Genomic DNA, 19,999 nt, shown 5'->3' with positions numbered 1-19,999 from the left:
TGCTTGAGATCATAGAAGACTGATATCCAGGTGAACAGTTGCTATCTTTGAAAAAATTCTTACGAGGAAAGGTGGGGAGGCTTTTTGGAGAGAGTTCTTGTCAGTGGTGGCTGGATTAGTAGAAAATTGGTCATTACCATCATCAAGACTTTAAGAAGGATTTCAAGACTTATTTAATTCAGTTCATTCAGAAATCCAAATAAAAGAATCTGGATATAAGAAGAAAACAGTAAATAAACACTAGTCTGGTCCATCTGTGGTCTTAAATAGATTTATTTATTTATTTTCATGGATAACACTAGAAACTAAATAGCTATGAGTTTGAACAAATGGAATTCAAAGATGAGTGAAATAGGAGAATTACTTCACCAGTGGCCTTTCCATGGCAGAAAATTTCTTATTTGTTAACTTTCTTTTCTTCTACTTAGCACGTCATCTAATCTGTCATTCATTAATATAATTCCTACACAAAAAAAATGTTAGCTCTAAGGTTCCTTAAAGGAAATGGCCACTCACACAAACCCTTAAAACCAAAGAAATGTCAATTATTATATTCTTTTTTAGCCTACTATAACCCCTATTCATCACACTCACCACTTTCACTAACAGACTCCTCCTCTCTGTGAATACGTCTTCCAACATGTTCAGTAACAGTACAAACACCTCATTCCTCAGAATCTCACTGTACTGTGAAACCTTAATTCTGACATCTGCAACATGTAAATGTCTACTGAACATCAGTGCATTGCTGAAGTGTATGATGTGGTGTTTTATCATAGAGAAGTATGTGATTGGAGTTAGTTTTGAGGTGACATTTTTATTTTAGCATAAAATTAGTTTTTAAAAAAGAGTGGCCACCTCTGAAAATATTGGTTTAAATGACTTGCTTAGCATCATATAAAAAATCTTTTGGTAGAGCTGGGGATGGAATACAGTTCTCTAAGGTCCTAGATCAGTGGTTCTCAATTGGCTGCCCACAGGCTGCTTGCGGCCCAATCGGCACAGAGCTGCACCCCATGTGGCATCCTCAGGGCCATTCAGGTGGTATTGGATGTGGCCCACAATGGAGAAGCACTGTCCTAGACCCATGTCTTGACAACACCACTCCAAAGGGGCAAGGAGGAAAGCATTGAGTCATGTAACTAAAGATTATCATTCACTGTATGTCTCGCATTGTCTTACAGAGGTGGAGATGCAGGGGTAGCCCATTTTAAAGAAAGTATAGCCAAGTATGAAGACTTAGTCTAGTCTTTCTGAGAGACAGCATGGCCAAATGCATGAAATTTGGTTTCTGTTCCCAGCTGTGCCAGAAGTGATCTTGGGAACCTTTCAGATCTTCACACATTTCCTCTGTGAAAATATTTTGAATGACACTTGTGTACCTCCTGAGGTCTTGCTTAATAAGAAGAGCAGTGAAGCACACCCCTAGTATGTGGATGAAATAAGATTTGAACTCATCATCTCCTGGATGCCAGTGCATGTTTCCATAGGGGAATTTCTCATATGCTGTTGCAGCTCTGCTGATCTGGCACTTTCTTACTTAAGGAACCACATATTGAAATTACTGTAATTTTGTGGCTTTACTTTGGCATTTTCTTTCTACTTAAGTAGAAATTGCTAGTACTATGGAAAAGATCCAAGTATCAATCTGTGCCATTATTGGAAAGCTGAGGTCTCTGGGATTCCTGATTAGCTAAAATCCTAAGCATGTTCCCCAAAGACAACTGGAGTACATAAGAGTTCTGATACATTTTACAAGTCTTAGATTTTGTATGACTCCTAGCACCTGCAGTACTCCTGTACAAACAGCTACTGTGGTCTATACTGGACCACACAGTTCTTAAATTTATCAGACTGATATTCTTTTTGCTATATAGGAAATGAAACTAATCTTGGAAGTATGCCGTGTGTCTTGTGACTGCCTCCCTTTTATGGCTTTGTAAAACTAATGATTCTTAAACGATAAAAGGAACTGCACCCTATTTTGCGCAATACAGTGTTTTGCAAATATGTAGTTTAAGAAAAATGTCTTGCCCTTTATGAGTTGTGAAACAGTATTCCATCTTAATCTGAGGACTTCAGAACTTCTATTAAAAAGTTTGAAATTTTGTTTATTTCTGGACTCTCAGATACAGTACGTACCAGTTAAAATGAAGCATGTTCTTCCTTCCCAATAATGTAATGTACAGAATCTTGAAAGATTTTTTTCCATGCCATGTGTTCAAGAAAAGTATTGACATTCATGCTTTAACAAAAACCTTAAAGAATTAAAGTTCTCTTTATGTGGTTTGTAGAAGACAATATCATAATTTTCCAGGCTTCCTTATGTAAAGGTCAAGGTGAATGGAGTATGTTCAGACTATTTCAGGTTTCTCCCTAACTTTGATAAATGCCTGCATATCACATTTATTTTTATTTTGAGTTGAGCTTCCAATGCACCTTGGATCAGTGGATAATGTTTGTGGTGACTTGGTGTTGTCTCATCTTCTGTGTTCCTAAGGGTTAGCAACAAGAGCAGATGAATCGTTAAGGATCCTAGATTAATGCAGATAGCTTTAGTAAGCAAGCAAACTGGGAGAAATAGAAACTCAGCAGAGTTCTTTCTATAAATCAGTAATATTCAGTTTCCTTCCAGGCAGCTATCTTAAACAATTTATATTTGATTATAAATTCAGTATTGCTAACCACAAGTGATGAAAAAAATCATGTCAGTTCCTCCAAAATCATGAGATTATTTTAAATCATGAGATTTAAAAAAAGTTGTGTTTTTTTTGTCTTCTGGGCTTTGAGCCTTTTAAGGTTTGTATTTTCAAGTGTCCCCCCACGCCCACCCCCTGGGAACCTTGAGAAATAGAAACAGTCTCCCTTCCTCCCCTGCACACTTCCCAGTTGGAAGCTGAGCTGCATATGCAATTTCATTACTCCAGGAGCTGAGGCTTATAGCATGAGACAGTTGCAGGTGTTGCTAAAATTGGAATTAATGCATTTCATGAGCTATACTCTTACGTTTAAAAGAAGTCAAGTGTTTGAATCAACTCTGCCACTAAAGGGAAGAGTTAAGGGTTACTGCTTTCCCAGCTGCCTTGTACCACTACACCTGTAGCCTCAGGGGCAGCTGTGGGGTGAGCTGGCAATTATATACTGGGTGCTGTCCCTTCCTGCTGCAGCAGCTCCCCACTGGCCACACACTGTGTCACAGGGGAGGGAGGGGAGTTAACTCCAGCTGCTCTCCCACACATTTCCTGCCATACTATGGGACACCCTGGGAGAGCAGGACAGGAACTTGAATGGCTCTGTCTGAAGCTAGGAGAGTACCTAGTGAAGGATGGCTCCCCTTCTCCAGAGAGCCATGCAGATCATAAAAAGGTGGCGGGGAGAGAGCAGAAACTGAGAACCCACAATCAGTTATGTTCTCTGATTCTCTGCCCCAGAGCAGGTTAGACCAGCCTGGGATCTATGAAGTTTAGAGTTGTCGGAACTTGTTTTAGATATTGTCTGGAAAGGATATTAAACTTAATTTCAGTCTCTGCCACCCCATCGCCTTTCAGGGACCTCGTATCACAACAGCCTGCTGTGTATGGAGAGAAACTCTTTTTCAGTAGGGTGCCTTCAGAGTTCTGCTTCAAGGGGTTCTATTTCCCCCTACTTCTTCATTCCAAAAAAGAATGAAGGTTGACATCTAATATTATATCTGACATCTCAACAAATTCATCTGCTGCTTCAAATTTCAGATGGCTACCCTTTCTTCAATAATCCTTTCCAATAAGCCTGTGAATTGGTTTGTGACACTTGACTTACAGAAGCTTATTTCCATGTGGCAGTTCATTTGGTTCATAGGAAGTATCTATTTCATGGTCAATGGACTTCATTACCAATTCAGAAGCCTACTTTTCAGTCTCTCAACAGCTTCAAATGTTTAGCAAATGCCTCTCTGAGGTGATAGCATATCTGAGGGGACACGGCCTTCAAGTGTTCCCCTTTCTTGATAATTGGTTGATTCAGTGGGCACACTTCCAATAGAGAGATTCACATAGTTCTTCAGCTGTTTTCCCATATAAGTCTCACAATCAACTGCAACAAATTTATTCCCACCCCTACTCAGAGGAGCAAGGTTGGACTCAGTGTTATCTAAAGTGTACTTTCCTTGAGGTTTTGTACAATAAAACATTTCATTTCAAACCTCTACAGTCAGCCAAAAACATGCGTGACAATCTGTCTCACCTTACTAGATCACATGGCAGCATGTCCTTAGGACTCCATATTCAAGACTCTACCTCCATCCTATTCAGGGGGCTGATACTAGTTTTATCAACCAATCAGGCGCAGCATGGACTACTGGTAGAAGTACCAAAAGTGCTGCCATCTCCGTGTTGGTGGACAGACCTTCAGATCTGTCAAGGTGTTCTATTCCACCCACCTGCCCCCTTAGATTCATTGTAACAGATGTGTTCAAGCAGGACTGAGGTGCACAGTAGGACAACCTCCAAATATAGGAGGTTTTGGGGGTTTTGGATGCAGTCTCAGTGATACAAATAAATTAGAAGTCAGAACTGTTTGTCTAGTTTGCAAGACTTTCCTACCCTTGCTTTGGTGCACCACTGTTCAGGTCCTAACAGACAATCCAACTGTGATGCACTATATAAACAGCAAGAAGGGGGAAGCATCTGCCCCACTATGATGAAAAGTGGTTCTTTTGTTGGCATGATGTATTTTTTTCCATTGAGTCAGCCTGATATCCCTTCATTTGCTGGCTGCTCAAAACAATTTAGCAGATTATCTCAGCAGGAGGGCTTAGTCACACACAAGTGGGAGTTGAAAGACTTGGTTCTGCAGCAAGTATTTCTGAAATAGTGGGTCTCCTCAATAGACTTATTTGGCTGTTAAAATATTTTAAGGATCTTGTAAAATGTGCAAAAGTGCGTCTGAGTTATTTATGTATCATTAAAAGGATGCTAGCAAAGGTTTAATTAGCGTTTCTAGATTGCTTTTAATGTAGTCTTGCTGTAGTAGATGAGTGACTAGATGTTTTATAACCATCTATTCCATGAAAGTGTTCTGGGATAACTGTAATTCCTTTGAATAAATACAACTTCTGTTTTCCTGCACTACCACCCATTTTTTTGAAAAATATGCAGACAATTAATTGTTTAACAAAGTTAGTTTACTGTCTGAAGATTTTACAATGTCCTCTTTTCAACAAAATATTGCAAGGTTCTGTACAAATATTATGTTTTTGTAAGACCCTGGAGAATAGATACGTTATTTTTCCCACTTCACAGATGGGTAAACTCAATATTGTGTAAAACACTTTCTGATCAAAATCTGAAAACTCTTTGGATCTACAAACACACTTCATGAAGTTTGAGTATGAATAAACCCATATAGCCATATTAATTAAAATGGTGTCTTTTGAAGGGTTAGTGAAACTTCTGTTTAAATACTTGGCGGCAGCAGCATCATGTGTTGTAGATTGCAGCATGCATTTTGAATGGAAATGGAAAATGTGTTCTGTTATATTTGTGACTCGAAGGATGTTGCACCTACTGGGTGTCCTCTGTCAACCCTAGCTTTTTCTTAAAATGTCAGATGGTATACTGTTTAGCAAGTTTTTCTCATAAAATAGGTTAGCACTAGTCTCTCTCCTGTCATTGCTACTTTGAAATCAGCAAAACTGATATGGAGTACCTCTTTGGAGTGCTTTATCACAACAGTAATTTATCAGTGTTGTACCTTGTCACAGGATATTGTATTATAAATAATTTTACTAGATCATAGGAGACCTCCAGTGCCACTAAGGATTTTTCATCTTGGTTGCATCCTGTTTACCAGTTCCTTGATACCTATTGAATATTATGGTGATTCTTTCAAAAGTTTGCAACTGAACATTGACTTAATACAGCTTTGCAGAGCTATGCAGAAAAAGAAATGCTGCTTTCCCTTTATTTTTCAGTAGTTTTCATTTAACACAGTACTGTACTGTATTTGCTCTTTCTTCCTTCCCTCCCTCCCTCCCCGTCTCTTCTGCTGTCCGATTGCATACTTCTGGTTCCAAATGAGATGTGTGGTTGACTGATCAGTTCATACTGAGGCTCTACTGTAGCTTTTTAAAAGCAGTGGTGCCTTCTCTAAAATACCTCTATTTTTAATACCGCCCCCCCCACCAATGAAGCACTGTCGTAAACTCAAGGATCTGGTGTACGGTCAGCCTAATCTGCTGACTTTGCTGATTAAAATTAATGTTTTTACTGGTAAACTGAGCAGAATTGATCTGGAACTGTCAAATAAATATGGAACCACTTTTTTTTTTAAAGTCCCTTTTCAGAGAAAAAGCATGCTTTTTCCATAGTCAATTATTTTATGCCTCTGCCTTGCATAGTTAGTTGCTCTTGGGGAGAAAAAAAAGTTTAATTCAATTTCAGGTACAAATGTTTGTCTGTTGTAACAAAATAAGCAATGAGCGTTGGTACTGTAGCTGATATAACTTTGTCATTTTGCAGATAGATTTTGGAAGACGAGTGATTTTCTGTACCTCCTAGAAGAGAGCCAGTAATTAAAAATACAGTCTAAACTTTTAGTCTGTGCATGACCACTATAGGCTATGTTCTGGTTCTTTAGAAAATAAGGCTTTTCTTTTCTATTATTACTTTCCACAGACAAACAAAAAGTACTGTATGATCAGGTGAAAGATTCTAGCAAGGATTACTTGTAAAAATCTAGGTAGTATTACTACAGGAAAGGAGTAGCTGTTACTGGAGAGTATTGTTATGAAGTAATGACGGTAATAATAATTTGAACATTATGGTGGCAAACCAGGTCAGGGTCCCATTGTGCTAGGCACAGTATGAACACGCAGAAAATGATAAAAAGCTTGCGATATAACAGATAAGAGAATAAGGCCTTGTCTACATAACAGAGTTTTGTCGGCAAAAGCTGCCTTTTGCTGACGAAACAGGGGAGGTGTACACAGAACAAAGCTACTTTTGGTGGCAAAACAAAACCACCTCGATGAGAAGCATAAAGCTTTTTTTTTGCGTTTGGATAGGTCGGTCAGCCTGCTGTCTTCCTCACCCCAGACACACCACTATCCTTTCTCTTCCCCTCATCCCTTTCAGTTGAAAAGCTGACAATCTACTAGGATGCCCCTGGAATGATGAGATTGAGAAACCTGCACCATGTGATGCTGTACCTGCCCCATGAGGCATTGCAAACCCTTCTCAAAGCACCCTGCGGCCAGTTGCACAGTGGGATAGCTACTCCGTCGCACTGCTCTCTGTGTCGATGCAAGAGCTGTTCGTGTGGATGCACTTTACCGACACAATGAGCTAGTGTGGACATGCAACAGCAGTTTTAATTAAAGCGACATAAATTTTACTGACAAAACTTTGTAGTATAGACAGGGCCTAAGTGGACAGACAAAGGAAAAAAAATAACCAACTGCCTAGCTTGATTATGAGAGAGACCAAAAGCAAAAAGTATTTAGACTTGAATATTAAAATCTGAAGCAAACTTCCAAAACAGAGTTGGTTGGGTATGATGGTAATATGTGAATAGTGCCCAAATGTTTTAAGCTCTGTTTCTACTCTCAAGAACCTACATTCTTACTCAGAGCTGTCCCTTGGGTAGGGCAAATTGGGGCAACTGCTCTGAGCCCTGTGCTTTGGGGGGCCCAGTGGGCCGGTGTGATTGGCCAGTGTTGTCAGTCCTGAATGAGACGAATCGGTCTCTTCCGCTCCAGGCCTTGCACCCCCCCTAGGGATGGCCCTGTCCTTACTGTGTTACAGTATTATAATTTTATTACATATCTTCATAATGTTCTAACTTTGTATGATGCTTAATTGATTAAAAAGACATGGTCCTGCCCAGCAGTGCCTGTACTGTGACTAGAATAGAAAAGCAGACATAGGGAAGGGGGTAGGAAAGAGAGACAAGGGTTAAAATAAATGGATCCATACAGTGAGGAAATGATGTAAGCTCTGACACTTAAGTAAAAACTGAGCCTTGAGCAAGAGGAGAAATAGTAAACAGCACTAGCATATAATGCCCTGATGCAGTAAAGCACTTAAGCATGTGTGCAACTTTAGAACTACTTAGGTGCTTAAAGTTAAGCATGTGATTTAGTTCTGTTGACTTTAATAAAGTTGCACACATGCTTAAGTGCTTTGCTGGATCAGGACCTAACTTGGTAGTGGAAAGTAAAAGTAGTTTTTGAAGTGGGCTTTAAAAGAAGAGTTGAGAGCATTTGAGACCTGATTCAAAACTCATTGAAATCAGTGGAAGCAAGTTTCTTGGGATTTGGGGAGTGGGGAATTATCACCGGAGTGAGAGATGTGAGAGTCAGTCAACAGGAGTTGAGTTGAAGGAGAAGAAGAACAGACTCACTCAAGATGCTTGGAGAGAAAGGGAATGAGGAAGAGATTGTATTGGTAAGGAAACAAACAAGTGAGGCTTTCTTTAGGATAGGGAAAATAGTATGCAATGATTTTGTAGCACCAACATGCTGGAACTCCTTTTTATGGAGATTTAATACATCATGGACGCAACTAATGTTTCCGTAAATCAGAGAGAAATGTTCCACTCCCCTCAATCTGGGCTGTAGGCTTTAGCTAACTTCATTAGAACTGTTCTGTGTACAATTTAAAATGGTATTTGAAATATGAGATCTGAGTGTGGTGTAGCTATTCATTGCTAAATCATTTTCATGGAGTATATACTTATGGCTTATGATTCTAATACAATCTTTTTTGTTTTGTTTTTTTCCAGTATCCTCTTGTGTATGGTCTGATTCTTGTGATCGGTTGGTGTTCTCTGGTTTGTTTTAGTCGAATTTACATGGGAATGCACTCAATTTTGGTAAGAGAAACACCACACATTAAATCTGTTACTTTACGTAATGACGACAACATATACCTGCTTTCATATCCCTCTGTAATATTCAGATATTTAAACTACACTAAGGTATCTTGTGCACTGTGGTAATCTGAGGGGCTTTTTTCAGCATATGTTACTATATGTGGATCCAGTACTCTATTGTTAAATTTAAATGAAATAAATTGTTTATCATTGTATAATTTATTAGCAAATAGAAAAACTATACAGTCTACAAAGATTTTACCTAGTAACTTTATAAGTGTTCAGAAAAGGCAGCTGTCTAGAACCCTAGATGCTTTTGACATAATTTTTTTAAATAATTACGGTAACTAAAACTAGCAAAATGTGTGCCCTTATTAAGAGGTAATAGTTTATTGCTGATTGGGTTTGTAACTAAAAACATTTTCACCACACATACTTAAAAACAAAATAAATTGTATAAAGCATTTTTCACATAGTAAGACTGGCTGAAGGACCAATATTACGGTTAAAAATTCCATATCAAGCTTGTTAACTTTACACAATTAAAATTAATTGGCACTCTTGTTTGCAGTTTCAGTGCAGAAGTCAAGGACTAACAGGCAAAGGGACAAAATTGCCCTCTCCCTCTTTGATAGCTCATCCAGAGAAGGGTTGAAGTACTTTGTGAGGGCACGAGGAAAGCTTTTCATGCTCATTCAGCTTTCACTTGACGCCTTGGCACTCTGCAAAAGCATCAAGTTAAATCTTATTTAAGGGAAGAAGACTTTCATGCTACCACACACTGGGAAGAGAATGTGCTTGGTCAGTAGTTTTGTGTTGCCTTGATATTCTGGAAGACATCTGCATGGTCAAAGGGCTTCTCCCTCCCATTTCCACTGCTGCTTTTCTTCTTAGTCATAATCCTATTTTTGTGACATACCTTTGTATGGATTAGACTAATACTATGCTGCTTCTGCCTTTGTATTAACAGTCAGTAATGCAGCATGATGATGGCTTTATAGCACCAAAAAAGACACACATCGATGGAGTAACCCTTTTTCAAACACACAACTTTGGTAATTCACAAACGTGGTAACCAAATTATGAAATACATCTGGCAGCTCAACTTGTTTCTTAGGGTATGTCTTCACTACCCGCCATATCGGCGGGTAGCAATCGATTTCTCGGACTTCGATATATCGCGTCTCATCTAGACGCGATATATCGAACTCCGAACGCGCTCCCGTCGACTCCGGAACTCCACCACCGTGAACGGCGGTGGTGGAGTCGACGGGGGAGCCACGGACGTCGATCCCGCGCTGTGAGGACGGGTAAGTAATTCGAACTAAGGTACTTCGACTTCAACTACGCTATTCGCGTAGCTGAAGTTGCGTACCTTAGATCGAACCCCCCCCGTGTAGAGCAGCCCCCAGTCATGATATATCAAAAATTACCCAAGTAGGGCAGTCTCCTTTTAAAAAAAAAATAAAAAAAAAATTACAAAATACTTAAAAATAAAGCATATTCAGTACAAGTACACCTTTACCCCGATATAACGCGGTCCTTGGGAGACAAAAAAAATCTCATCGCATTATAGGCGAGACCGCGTTATATCCTCTGTTCCTTGTTCCCTGACTACCCCCTTGAGAGACCCCTGTCCCTAATCACCCTCAGGACCCCACCCCCTACCCAACCCACCTGTCCCCTGACTGCTCCGATCTCTATCTGCGCCCCCGCCCCCCAACAGGCACTCACCGGCAGCGGCGGAAAGCGGAGCAGCCCAGCCCCAGCCCGCTCCACTCCTCCACCTGCCAGCCGCGGTGCTCTGCTTGCTGCTGCAGGTGAGTGCGGGGAGGTTGGGGAAAGGACGCCCTCCATACTCATCTGCAGTGGGAAGCGGAGCGCTGCGGCTGGGAGCTGGTGGAGTGGAGCGGGCTGGGGCTGGGCTGCTCCGCTTCTGCCGCTGCTGGAGGGGGGAACCGAGCGACACGGATGAGGCCGGGGCAAGGGAAGCAGAGTGGGCTGGTCCTGGCGCCCCGCTAATCCCCCGGGCCACTCCGGGACTGCGAGGCCCCAAAAGTGCCCTCCCACAGCTCCTGCCCCCCATGCCCTGGGGGGGGCGGGAAGCCCCTGACTGCCCCTGAGACCCTCTGACCCTTATCAAACCCCCCGGCCTGGCCCAGCACCCTTAATACGCTGCTCAGAGCAGCATGTCAGAGCTTTACCGCCATGTATGCGAACCCGCCTTATATTGGGTCGCATTATATCGGGGTAGAGGTGTATAACGATAAGTCTGCGACACAGCAGAATCATTGGAATAACAAACTAGTATTCAAATAAATGGATTCTTCCTAACATATATTACAGCTGTGTATTTCTACATATTGTAAATAGTAGAGATCAGTACTTTGTTGTTGCAATCCCAGTGTGCACTTGCTAAGGAATTCTGTTGTAGGCCTAGTGACTATTAGTAATATCTAACCATGACACTATCTGCTAGGTTTTTTTTTTTTTTTTTTTAAGTTACCAAACTTTGTTGCTGTTTATCCCATTCCTACCTGGCAATCGTTCACAGTGGGTTTTACCTTTGTCTCATTCTTAGGAGTGCAGATACCAGAACTTGGCAGCTTCAGATGGGGCTTAGGACCACTTCTGTGAAAACCAGTCCCAGAAACCATCTCTGCTGAATCTTAGGCTCTTTGTACATTGCATTAGAAAAGGAGCAAGTACAATTCCTTCCCCTACTATTAGAACAAAACTAGTTACATTGTGAAAGGTTAAATGTAAGAAAAAGGAGATTTCAAACATGTGGAAGGATCTCTACCTACAAAGCAACTAAACTATTCTCCATGCTAATGTAAATTACAATCTTAAATGAATTATTGAAATAGTTACTTCAAAGTTGGATATGAAAGAAATCCTAAAAATAAAGTATATCATACTAAATGATTGTATCTTTTATTTCCTCTCAACAGGATGTTATTGCTGGATTTCTGTATGCTATTCTCATCTTGGTTGTCTTCCATCCAGCTGTGGACCTGATTGATAACTTCAATTTAACTTACAAGTATGCACCACTAATTATCATCAGTCTTCATTTAGCCTTGGGGGTTTTCTCTTTCACTCTTGACACCTGGAGCACATCACGAGGAGATACAGCTCAGATTCTGGGTTGTGGTGCTGGAGTTGCTTGTGGATCTCATTTTAATTACATGTTGGGTCTAATGCAAGATCCTTCCCCAGATACATTGCCTTTAATTCCTCCCTCCATCACTGTGACTTTATTTGGAAAAGCCATATTGCGGTTATTGATTGGAGTAGTACTACTATTGTTAACAAGAATAGTGATGAAGAAAATCACCATCCCACTGGCCTGTAAAATGTTCTCTATACCATGTGATGATATACGACAAGCAAGGCAGCGCATGGAGGTTGAACTTCCCTATCGCTATATTACATATGGAATGGTTGGGTTTTCTCTCATGTTTTTGGTTCCTTGCTTGTTTCTTTTTATTGGTCTTTCTTGATGTAGACTTATTCACTTGACAAGGGAAGAAGGGAGGTAGTTGCTTAATGTAAGAAAATGTGCACCGGTTTGCTATTGGCAGACTTGTGAACTTTGCTTTAGCAGGGACTTTAACAGCAATACATGACAGGCACTGCATTTAAAGGAAATTGCACATCTTAGGTATGGTATCGGGCCAAAAGCCAAAAATTACTCTCCTGAGAAGTGCTATACTCTATAAATGCCATGTCTATTCTTATTGCTGTGTGCGTGTATATATACATGCAGTACATATATATGTGTGTATACACGTACGTAGTGAAACATACATCATACTGTACTTGTATACTTTGGCATATTGCAAAGGTGTCTGACAGCTGATCAGAAAGTTCCATTTGTGTTTGGTTTAAGTCATTTCATAATAACTTACCAATTATTGAACAACAAACAGCTAATGGAACAGCTTATGTGTTTTCCTCCATTCTTCCCCAAACTCAGTTGTTTATATAGATGGCATTTCTAATGGACCAAACTTGCAGTGAGATCAGTTGTAAAAACTGAAGTTATTTCCTTCAATCCCTTCCACAAAATAAAATGTCTAGGTTGACATTGGTTTTAGGTATAAATAAAACTGTTAGATTCAGGTACTGTATTTTATGGCTTAATTGTGCCTTTCTGTTGCTAAATTAAGAAATGCCATATACTGTGATGTAAAAATATGACAGTTAATTTTATTTTAAGTCATACATAATTAGGCAGATATTTTAAAATGTAGATGTCCACATATTAGAATGGTTAATTTTAACTATACTGATCACAATTTAGCTTATATTTAAAATTATATAGATGGAATGAGCTAAACAGTGAATCACTAAGCTCAACAGGTTGTGAATGGACAATAATTCCCTTTTATAGGTATTTTTTATGTGCATTGTCAGTTACTGGTAGAGGATATATTTTTCTGCAAATTGTCTTAATAGTTTATATACTGGACAGGTATGTCCAATAGTAAGAAATAAATTATAAACAATAACAATGCACACCCTAACTATAAATGGCCTCATATGTTTTGTTATTCCAAACTGATTTTAAAAGGGCCACTATTTTTAGAGGTGTACTTAAGAAGAGATCCTCTTATCTTGGCTTTAAAAAAATTATATAAATTTTATGCACAAATTGCATTTATTGTAGTTCAAGAAGTCTTACCACTTTTACCCATACCTAGACAAAATATATAAAGGTCAAAGCAAATTTCTTTGTGATCATTCTATAATAAACTAAACTAAGTGTTTGAAGCAAAGACAACAGCATTGTGAATGCATAAACTATTTGTGCATATCGGGGTTGTTTTGAATGGCTTTTAACAGTAATGCACTTTTCAGTTTTATAGTGCCCTCTTTTCTGCTGATAAGTAAGATGCAATCCTTGGACTATCTAATTTTACATGAACCTGGAATTTGAATTTCATTTTGTCCATATGATTGTTTAGGTTCACGTGTTGCCTAAGCGATATGTCAGGAGTTGTTATTGCAATGTTGCAGTATTCTGACAAGACATAACTTGTGTTGTGTATCCATATTATATGTTCAGGAAGAACCTTAACTTGATTAAAAGCTTTCTGTTCTAGCTTAGCTATTCACTTTAATGTATAGTTTTGTCGAGGATTACTTGGAATTGGAACTTTTTGATTTGGAGATATGAACTCCACACTCTATTAATAATATGTATATTAACAAAACTTAGTAAAGGCACTGACTGACTTCGTATCTCTTTCTTATTAGACCAGTCAGTAGATCTTCTTATGGTACGCTGACATCTGAACTTTTCAGATGTGCATTTAGAATGCACTGTTTATGAATGTATTCCACCGTGTTCAGTGTGTTAAACCACTAACTTTTTTTTAATAGTTGAAGAGATTTTTTTTAGCTTGCAAAAAAAAAAAAAACGTGGTTAGCTTGTTTCAGTACTTGTGTATTTATGATTTTCTATCTATTCCTTTATTACAGTTTTGTGCTTAAAGTGCAGTAGAAGTTAAATCCCATTTCCAAGGTGTTGAGAGAGGAGATTTTGTACTGGTATGGTTCTGGATTTATACTTGCATGTTCTGAGCAAATAACTAGGGAGAATATATAAAAAGGCTTTCTTCCTTAAAGCCCCGAACAGATAATTTGTAGCTCATGTAATATTAAATTGGCCCTGCCAGAGGTAGAAATAATATTTTTAGAATGGTTTCCTTTTCTTTAAATAGCCTGGCTTTACTGTTCTAATGAAGAATGTTTAAATAGTAGTACAAAAGGGCAGTTATACAAGAACTAATTGTTCCAAGTAAAAAATTGCACTCATGGTTTATAGGAACTCGAATTTCAAGCATGGGATTGCTCTTAAGGCCGAGTTTATAGTTGTACTGCACTGCTATACCATGAATGCAAAAGAAATCTCAGTTGCTGAGAAAGCTCAGTGTGTAGTAGCTATAAAATCACATGCAGTCATGGTTTCCAGAGTAGGAAAAATTGCACTGTAGTTTGTTCTACTGTTACTCTGTATATGTTTATATTTTGTACATTGCATTTGGTAGTTTTAAAATGTCATTTCTCATGCACAGAGTAGTTTATTCTACAGGAAAAATGTACATCCAAATGTCAATTTATATAGCACTTTTACAATCCTGTCCTTAGATCATTGCTGCTTACTCGAGTTTACATGAAAATGGAATATTAAAACCTTTATTTCATGTTTTATAAGGGGGTTGGATCGTGTGGGTAGTGTAACAGAAGATGCCATGCAATTACAGAAAGCAGTATGAGGCAGGGAAAAGAGGCAGAAATGCAAACATTTAACAAAGTTGAACTTTAAAGAAAGTTCATATGAACATTTGATTGAAAGTCTCTAATTTTGTTTTGTGGTTATATTTTCCAAAATGATTCCTCCAAATCTGTAATTAACACTTGGCAGTTGATATAACATGAACATTTTAATTGGCCTAAATAGACATTCTATCCCTTTATCGTTGGAGTTGAACATAAAAAACAAAGGCTTATAGTTGGAATATCAGCTTGTACCAAAATTTAAAAAAAAATGCTTTAAAATGATGGTGGTTAGCAGTCTTTTCAGAGTGGGAATACACTTGAAAGAACTTGTGGAACTTTTATGAGGTAGTGTGAGAACTTAATTATTCAGATATAACTGTGCTAGAAAACTTTTCTCAATTCCGGATACTATTTAAACTTTTAGGAATATGCTATTTCTCTAAAGAAGTAGAGCTACATCCATTACTAAAAGATATTACAATATTACATTTGAGTTTGGTTTTTTAGGTTACTATATGCAATTTAAATACGACTGAAAATAATGTTAATATAGGGCCTAATTTAGCAAAGAATTTTCCACAAGGCCAAAGAGGCTCTAAAATATTGACTTGTATGTCAGCCTTAAGAATGGAAAGCAAGGTGAATTTTTTTCTGACCTTGCGCTTAAATAAGACTAATATAGGTATTACACTGTCTTTAAAAAATACTTTTTCATGTTTACAGTATAACTACCATTTTTGCTTCCTAAACTAATGTTGAGCTGGTTTGTTTTATGCAGTCATGTACAAGGCTCTTAAGTGTTTGATCATATTTGCCTTATTACTTAATTTGCTAATACCTTTTTTTTAAAAAAAATGGTATTTTAAAGGTAAATTGGCAAACCAAAAGCAACTTTTGCTTTGTTTTAAGTTTACTTGGACTTTTCCTTTTAGGTATAGCTTTTTTCTGAAAGCTAGAAAGATATATTTTAAAAATCACATCTCTAAATGTACTTTTTTTTTTAAACCACAACAGTGTTAATTGTCCAGATTTTAAAAGTTGTCATTTTTTTCTTTTTTGCTATTATATTTTAAATTTGCTTCTGTATTTTTGTTACTTATTTCCTGCTTTTATGTCCCAGAGAGGGTCCTATACTATTTGTAAGCAAATGCAAACATTCTATTACCTATGTCAAGATTTTGTCGTTTTGAACTTGTAAATATTTAAGGGCTGTTAGTGGCTCAAGTTCATGAGAACAAGCCATGCATGCTGTAAGTAAATTCATCTATTGTGCTAAAAGTGGTTTTATCTCCGTATTTGCTTTCTATCTACAAAAGACAGGCAAGATTTTTAATTCAAATATTTTAAGGTATTAGTAGTCAACACATGGGAGGACATAATGGGAGCTGGGCATCTAACTTTGGTGGGAGTTTTAAATCCAAGTCCATGCATACTGAGTGGAAAATTTACCTTTAAAGGCTTGACCCTGCTGTAGTATGCAGACGTACGTCACTGTGCATGTGGAGTAGATAACCTTATAAGATACAACTATAACATACTCATTTTTGAGAACTGGGTGATTACTTTTTATAGAATAACATCTAGGACTCAGTCCAATTTCAAGCTGTCTTCTTTTTTCATTTTAATTGTTTTCTTTATCTGGAACTAGTACTACATTTGCAAAAGTGGATTCCCCTTTGTATTATAATTATGATGATGGACAAGATCCCAGAATAATACATAAAGCAGAAGAATTAATATACTGGGAAACTTCAACATGTTGAGGCCAATGCACTCTATTCAGTTCTTTTAATGGCAGAGTGTTTTGCCTTGTGAAATTCACGGACATATTTTAGAAGTGACTTTGAAGCAATTGAAAGAAAATTGGTCTTTCTTGCATTCCTGTCAAGAAGGCTCCTTGAATGATTTGCATCACTTCTTTGTTCAGAAACAGCTGACAAAAGCTTAATTGGTCACTGCATTTTTGGCATAAATAGCTGATCCTGTTCAGAATTTACTCTGGATGTAGTTATTATATAATTTCAGATACTTTGCATTGGTTACCTTTTAAACAGTACTTCCTTCTGAATCAAAAGGAAGAAAAACACCTTAACTTGGAAAATAAAATCAGATTAGGCAAAGTAGCACTTAGTACTGGTGAAATATTGTCTTTAAATTGCAAATATGATATGCTAGAGCCAATTCCAAGTTGGAAACTATTTTGGAAATTATTTGCAGTTACTAACCAGTGAAGACAGGTTTTATAAAACCTATCATTCAGTAATAATGATTCCAAAATATAAATTTGGCTCTTTCAGTAGCCATTGTAAAATTTCATAGGTGTACTGGTGGGCCACCAGTAACACAGAAGATTTTAAAACACACACATTGGCATTTGAAAACTTTTCTTTGGTACATTCAGTTTTGATCTGGAAATAAACTAGATGTGGGTGGGAGAACTCACCAAAAGAAATTGATAACAAATTTGTGTTTACAATGTATAGGCAGCCTAATTAATAGTTACTTCTTGCAAGGTCCATGAAGAACAGAACATATTTAAAATTTAAATGGGAAAATTTACTTTAAAGCTATTTATTTTTCATTGCAAAGTTAGAGGGTTTTAGTAGTACTTGATCTTTGTTATTTAATTTTATAGTTACTTTTCTTTTGGTTTTGAAAGTCTAATGAATGTCAAGGTTGTTATTACTGAAATAGCCACCAGGTTTCATGACTTCACTCAGATCACCCCAAAACGGCATAAGTGAAATTAGGTACATTCAGGAACTGGTAACTTTAAAAAACAAAGAAGCCCAAAACAAAACAAAAAACCCACCACCTACAAACAAAAAAACCAACTGAACAAAGAACCTCTAAAGAATAAAAACTCATAGGCAGATTTTGGACCAAATTTTGGAGTCCATAAATGTGATGTCAGATTTTGGCCTATACTTGAGTTTACGGGATCTGTAGTATACTGCAGCTGAAATAGGAATTTCACAGAATAAGATACATATAGGAGTGTAATCATTTGTTGTTTTCTCCCATTAATATTGTTGTGTTCATTAATGAAAGCAAATATTCAATATAAAATATTTTATAGACTTCATTTTTTAAGAGTTATGTAAACTCTTTCAGTAAACAATAATATATTTTTTAAACTATTGCCAGCCTCTCAACATCTTAGAACAAAAAAAACCAAACTTGCTAGCACAAGTCCTGACTTATTTGCAAGATCACATAATGGTTACTGTATGATAGTGTACAACCTGACATTTAAAGATAAAAAAACTGTTCCGGTATTTCTTACATTATGGTTAATGCTTTTGCACTCATTGTACACTCTCCACAGTTGTCAGAATTAATATTTAATCTTTAACTGATAACAGAAACAATATTTGTAACTCCATCTGCAATGATTGGATAATAAACTACTGTTGGAATCAAATGTTTTGTCATTTCTGCGTCCCATGTTAGAAGGGATATGTTAGAAGGGATGCCTAATGTAAGGGTAAATTGTTGGCTTGAGAACCTATATATTTTCATATAGTGAAAATCATTAGGATGACAATGTATGGTATTTTCACATTTAACTTTTGAATCCTTCTGAAAACAACACATTGACAAGATTTTTACTGTCTGATAGAGTTATATGGCATATTTGTCAGTGTCTCACACCCTAAATGGGAAGCCAAATCATTGATCAAATTAGATTAAAATATTTTATTTTTAGGTCTTACCTTCTTTACCACCTTCCCCATTCCTCACCCTTTCTTGTTCACAGAAGCATGCTCCTGCTCCACAGCATCTGAGAGAAATTTGCTTTCTAGAAAATGAATCAAAGCAGGCCACAAAGAAGCAAAATGTCTGATACAACCCACTGGTTTGATGTGTATGTGTTTATTATTTTATACTAATGTAGCATCTAGGAGCCTTAGTCATAGACCAGGACCCCACAGTGCAAGATGCTGTACAAATACGGGATGGTCCCTGTCCCAGAGAGCTTACAGTCCAATTATAAGACAAAACAATAGATGGAGACAGACAGACGGGAGAGTACACAAAAACAGTTTGCCAGTGTTGGTCAGCATGATAGATGTTAGTACTCATAGACCTCCAAAATGTCAAGTGAGGAAGTTTAAACAATCATTATGGTATGTTCTACCTTAAGAAGTGCATCAGAGGGTACGTCTACACTACGGGATTATTCCGAATTTGCATAAACCGGTTTTGTAAAACAGATTGTATAAAATCGAGTGCGCGCGGCCACACTAAACACATTAAATCGGTGGTGTGCGTCCACGGGGTCCGAGGCTAGCATCGACTTCTGGAGCGTTGCACTGTGGGTAGCTATTCCGTAGCTATCCCATAGTTCCCGCAGCCTCCCCTGCCCCTTGGAATTTCCGGGTTGAGATCCCAGTGCCTGATGGGGCAAAAATCATTGTCGCGGGTGGTTCTGGGTAAATGTCGTCAGTCACTCCTTCCTCTGGGAAAGCAACGGCAGACAAGCATTTCGCGCCTTTTTTCCCTGGATTGCCCTGGCAGATGCCATAGCATGGCAATCATGGAGCCTGTTTTGCCTTTTGTGACTGTCACTGTATGTGTACTAGATGCCGCTCACAGAGGCGATCCAGCAGCGCTACACAGCAGCATGCTTTTGCATGACAGCAGAAATGGTTACCAGCCATACTGCACCATCTACCAGGAAAAATTAGGGCCAGGCACCCTTGATAGACCTCACCGATGCTAGTATGCATGGTTACCAGTCCTTTTGCACTGCCCCATGTGCCAATAGGCTGATGACGAGGACAGATACCAGTCATATTGCACCATCAGCCACCCATGGCGGGGGGGAGCAAGGATGTTGGTGTTGAGTGCTGCA

The 19,999-nt window shown here is 38.2% G+C and overlaps 1 protein-coding gene across 2 annotated transcripts in view; it reads left to right on the top strand.

The window, feature by feature from the left end:
• The window catches only part of SGPP1 (sphingosine-1-phosphate phosphatase 1), a 50,737-nt gene that overhangs the window by 16,499 nt on the left and 14,239 nt on the right, over positions 1–19,999 (top strand). The window contains exons 2-3 of one of the 2 annotated variants that reach the window (XM_039536683.1): positions 8,761–8,850; positions 11,805–11,896. In XM_039536683.1, coding sequence (XP_039392617.1) covers positions 8,761–8,850; positions 11,805–11,896 — 182 coding nt within the window. Of the gene's footprint in view, positions 1–8,760; positions 8,851–11,804; positions 18,566–19,999 lie in introns of those variants that run through there. The other variant, XM_039536682.1, reaches the window with a different exon arrangement.

The sequence above is a fragment of the Mauremys reevesii genome, linkage group 4, assembly GCF_016161935.1.
Source record: "Mauremys reevesii isolate NIE-2019 linkage group 4, ASM1616193v1, whole genome shotgun sequence".
NCBI lineage: Eukaryota > Metazoa > Chordata > Testudines > Geoemydidae > Mauremys > Mauremys reevesii.
This window is presented reverse-complemented; position numbering and strand designations above follow the sequence as displayed.